This window comes from Trichomonas vaginalis, assembly GCF_026262505.1.
Source record: "Trichomonas vaginalis G3 chromosome Unknown ctg_167, whole genome shotgun sequence".
Taxonomy (NCBI): domain Eukaryota; phylum Parabasalia; order Trichomonadida; family Trichomonadidae; genus Trichomonas; species Trichomonas vaginalis.
The window spans coordinates 1-1977 of record NW_026529254.1 but is presented as its reverse complement, the minus strand read 5'-3'; the positions used below and the strand labels follow the sequence as shown (position 1 = coordinate 1977).

General features: G+C 39.1%; 2 protein-coding genes across 2 annotated transcripts; one reads left to right on the top strand and one right to left on the bottom strand.

Moving 5' to 3' along the window:
• Positions 1-21: 21 nt before the first annotated feature.
• On the bottom strand, positions 22-567 carry TVAGG3_1084980 (uncharacterized protein; the record flags this gene model as incomplete). The annotated part of the gene is made up of 1 exon (XM_051256813.1): positions 22-567. One exon carries the CDS (start codon positions 565-567, stop codon positions 22-24), a length of 546 nt encoding a protein of 181 aa, XP_051075970.1.
• Positions 568-1358: 791 nt separating this feature from the next.
• TVAGG3_1084970 (uncharacterized protein) lies at positions 1359-1922 on the top strand (the record flags this gene model as incomplete). The annotated part of the gene is made up of 1 exon (XM_051256812.1): positions 1372-1878. The coding sequence occupies one exon, from the start codon at positions 1372-1374 to the stop codon at positions 1876-1878; it is 507 nt and encodes a 168-aa protein (XP_051075969.1).
• Between the last annotated feature and the right edge of the window lie 55 nt (positions 1923-1977).

Below are 1977 nucleotides of genomic sequence, written 5' to 3'. Positions count from 1 at the left end.
AACTCCTTTATTTCTTTAGTATTATATAATAAGTCTATTAGTAAGCTCTGTTCTCGTTCTGTTCTGGTATTTTGACGTCTTTTCATGGTCTCGCATTAATAAGATCATGAACTTTTTCTTGAGATACTCGAAGAGCTGAGGTAAGTTATCATATTCTGGATATGTAGGAAGCATCCCTGCTATCGTAAGTGTTGTATCAATAAGGATTGGACTTATATCGGAAAAGTCGAGATCTGGAGTAGAATAAGAAGGTAAGTCTCTTACATGTAGGTAGTCATTATATGCTTTACGCATGAGACTGAGTTTCTGGAGCACAACTATGAGACTTTGGTTCTGACGTTCAAGTTTGCTTAAAGTTCTCTCCAAGCTTCTGTAATAAACGTCAACCTCTGTAAGAGCAGATATTTTTGCATTGATCTCGGAGATCTTTTCTTGAACTTCACCAAGTTTGACCTTAACTGACGTTTGAGCTCCCATCATGTTTTCATCAAGGTCATTCTCTATGTCATCAATGATATCTTCCCATGAAGTCATGTTTTCATCATTGATCTTAACGTGAACACTCATGAAAAAAATGTCATGTAAAGTATAAATGTCAGATTTTTACTCTTGAGCTTCTTCTCTCTGGATTGACTCGTCTGTAGGGCTTAATGTGCCATCACGTTCGACCAGAAGGTTCTGCTCAGGTCTGTCAAGGAGCTGTCTGTAGGTCGTGAAGGTTTCAACGAGTCCTTGGTAAGGAGTTTGGAGATCAACATCGACCCATGGGTGTTTGCGTAAGAAAGCAGCAAGGCTTTCACGCTTGGAGTCAATGACATCTTTCTTATTGGTTAATCCTTCTTCAAAGCTTAGGATTACTCCTGCAGTTGATTCAAGTCTTTGGATCTGGCGTCTGGAAACCTTGGTGAGTTGTCTTATCCTCTCGTTTCCAAATACATGCAGGAGATATGCAGAAATTACTTCATTAAGTTCGATTAAACAAATTGGATGAAGATCAGTCATGGCTTTTGTAAAGCAATCTTTTGTAAAGCTGTCTTTTGTAAAGCAGACTTTTGTAAAGCAATCTTTTGTAAAGCAATCTTTTGTAAAGCAGACTTTTGTAAAGCAATCTTTTGTAAAGCAGACTTTTGTAAAGCAATCTTTTGTCAAGACGTCTTTTGTAAAGCAAAAGTATTCAATTTTGTGAGAAAATGCTTTTGTAAAGCAGTCTTTTGTAAAGCTGTCTTTTGTCAAGACGTCTTTTGTAAAGCTGTCTTTTGTAAAGCAGTCTTTTGTAAAGCTGTCTTTTGTAAAGCTGTCTTTTGTAAAGCTGTCTTTTGTAAAGCTGTCTTTTGTAAAGCAGTCTTTTGTAAAGACATAACCGACGACCGAATGTCCCAAGATGGTACAACACCAGCTCCAGCATCACCAACACTAGATATGATGGCAATGATGATGCAGATGATGCAACAGCAAACCCAGCTTATACAGCAAATGCAGGAAAAGAAAACTTTCAATAAACCTGCAAAGAACTCACAAGATCTTGAAGCTGGACTCAATGCTCTCAGGAACGACTACAAGAGAGAGCAGATGACGTTTAGGAAGAAGGGTGATGAAGATTATGAGAATGATCCGATCGAGGAAGACGAGATCAAGTCCACTGCATCCACAAAGACCCTCCAGGATGAAAGAGATGATGAGGGATTCCTTACCAAGTCTCAAAGACTCTTTGTCCTTGAGTTCTTCACGATCTCTGCCTTGAGATCTATGAGGAATTGGAAGGGTCGCGTTCCAAGTGGCTCAAACAAGCGCGAACTACTCATGACCGCAGTACCGCTCACTAAGACAAAAGTCCAGCTCATGGACTTTATCCTTTCCGCTTGTCCCGACGAGATCTAAGATCTGATCAGAGTAAAAACTTACATTTATGAGCTAAGCTCAGTAATAATTAGTTGTTTATTCTTTCTTCTCATACTTCTGTGCAAGGTTTCCACGGAA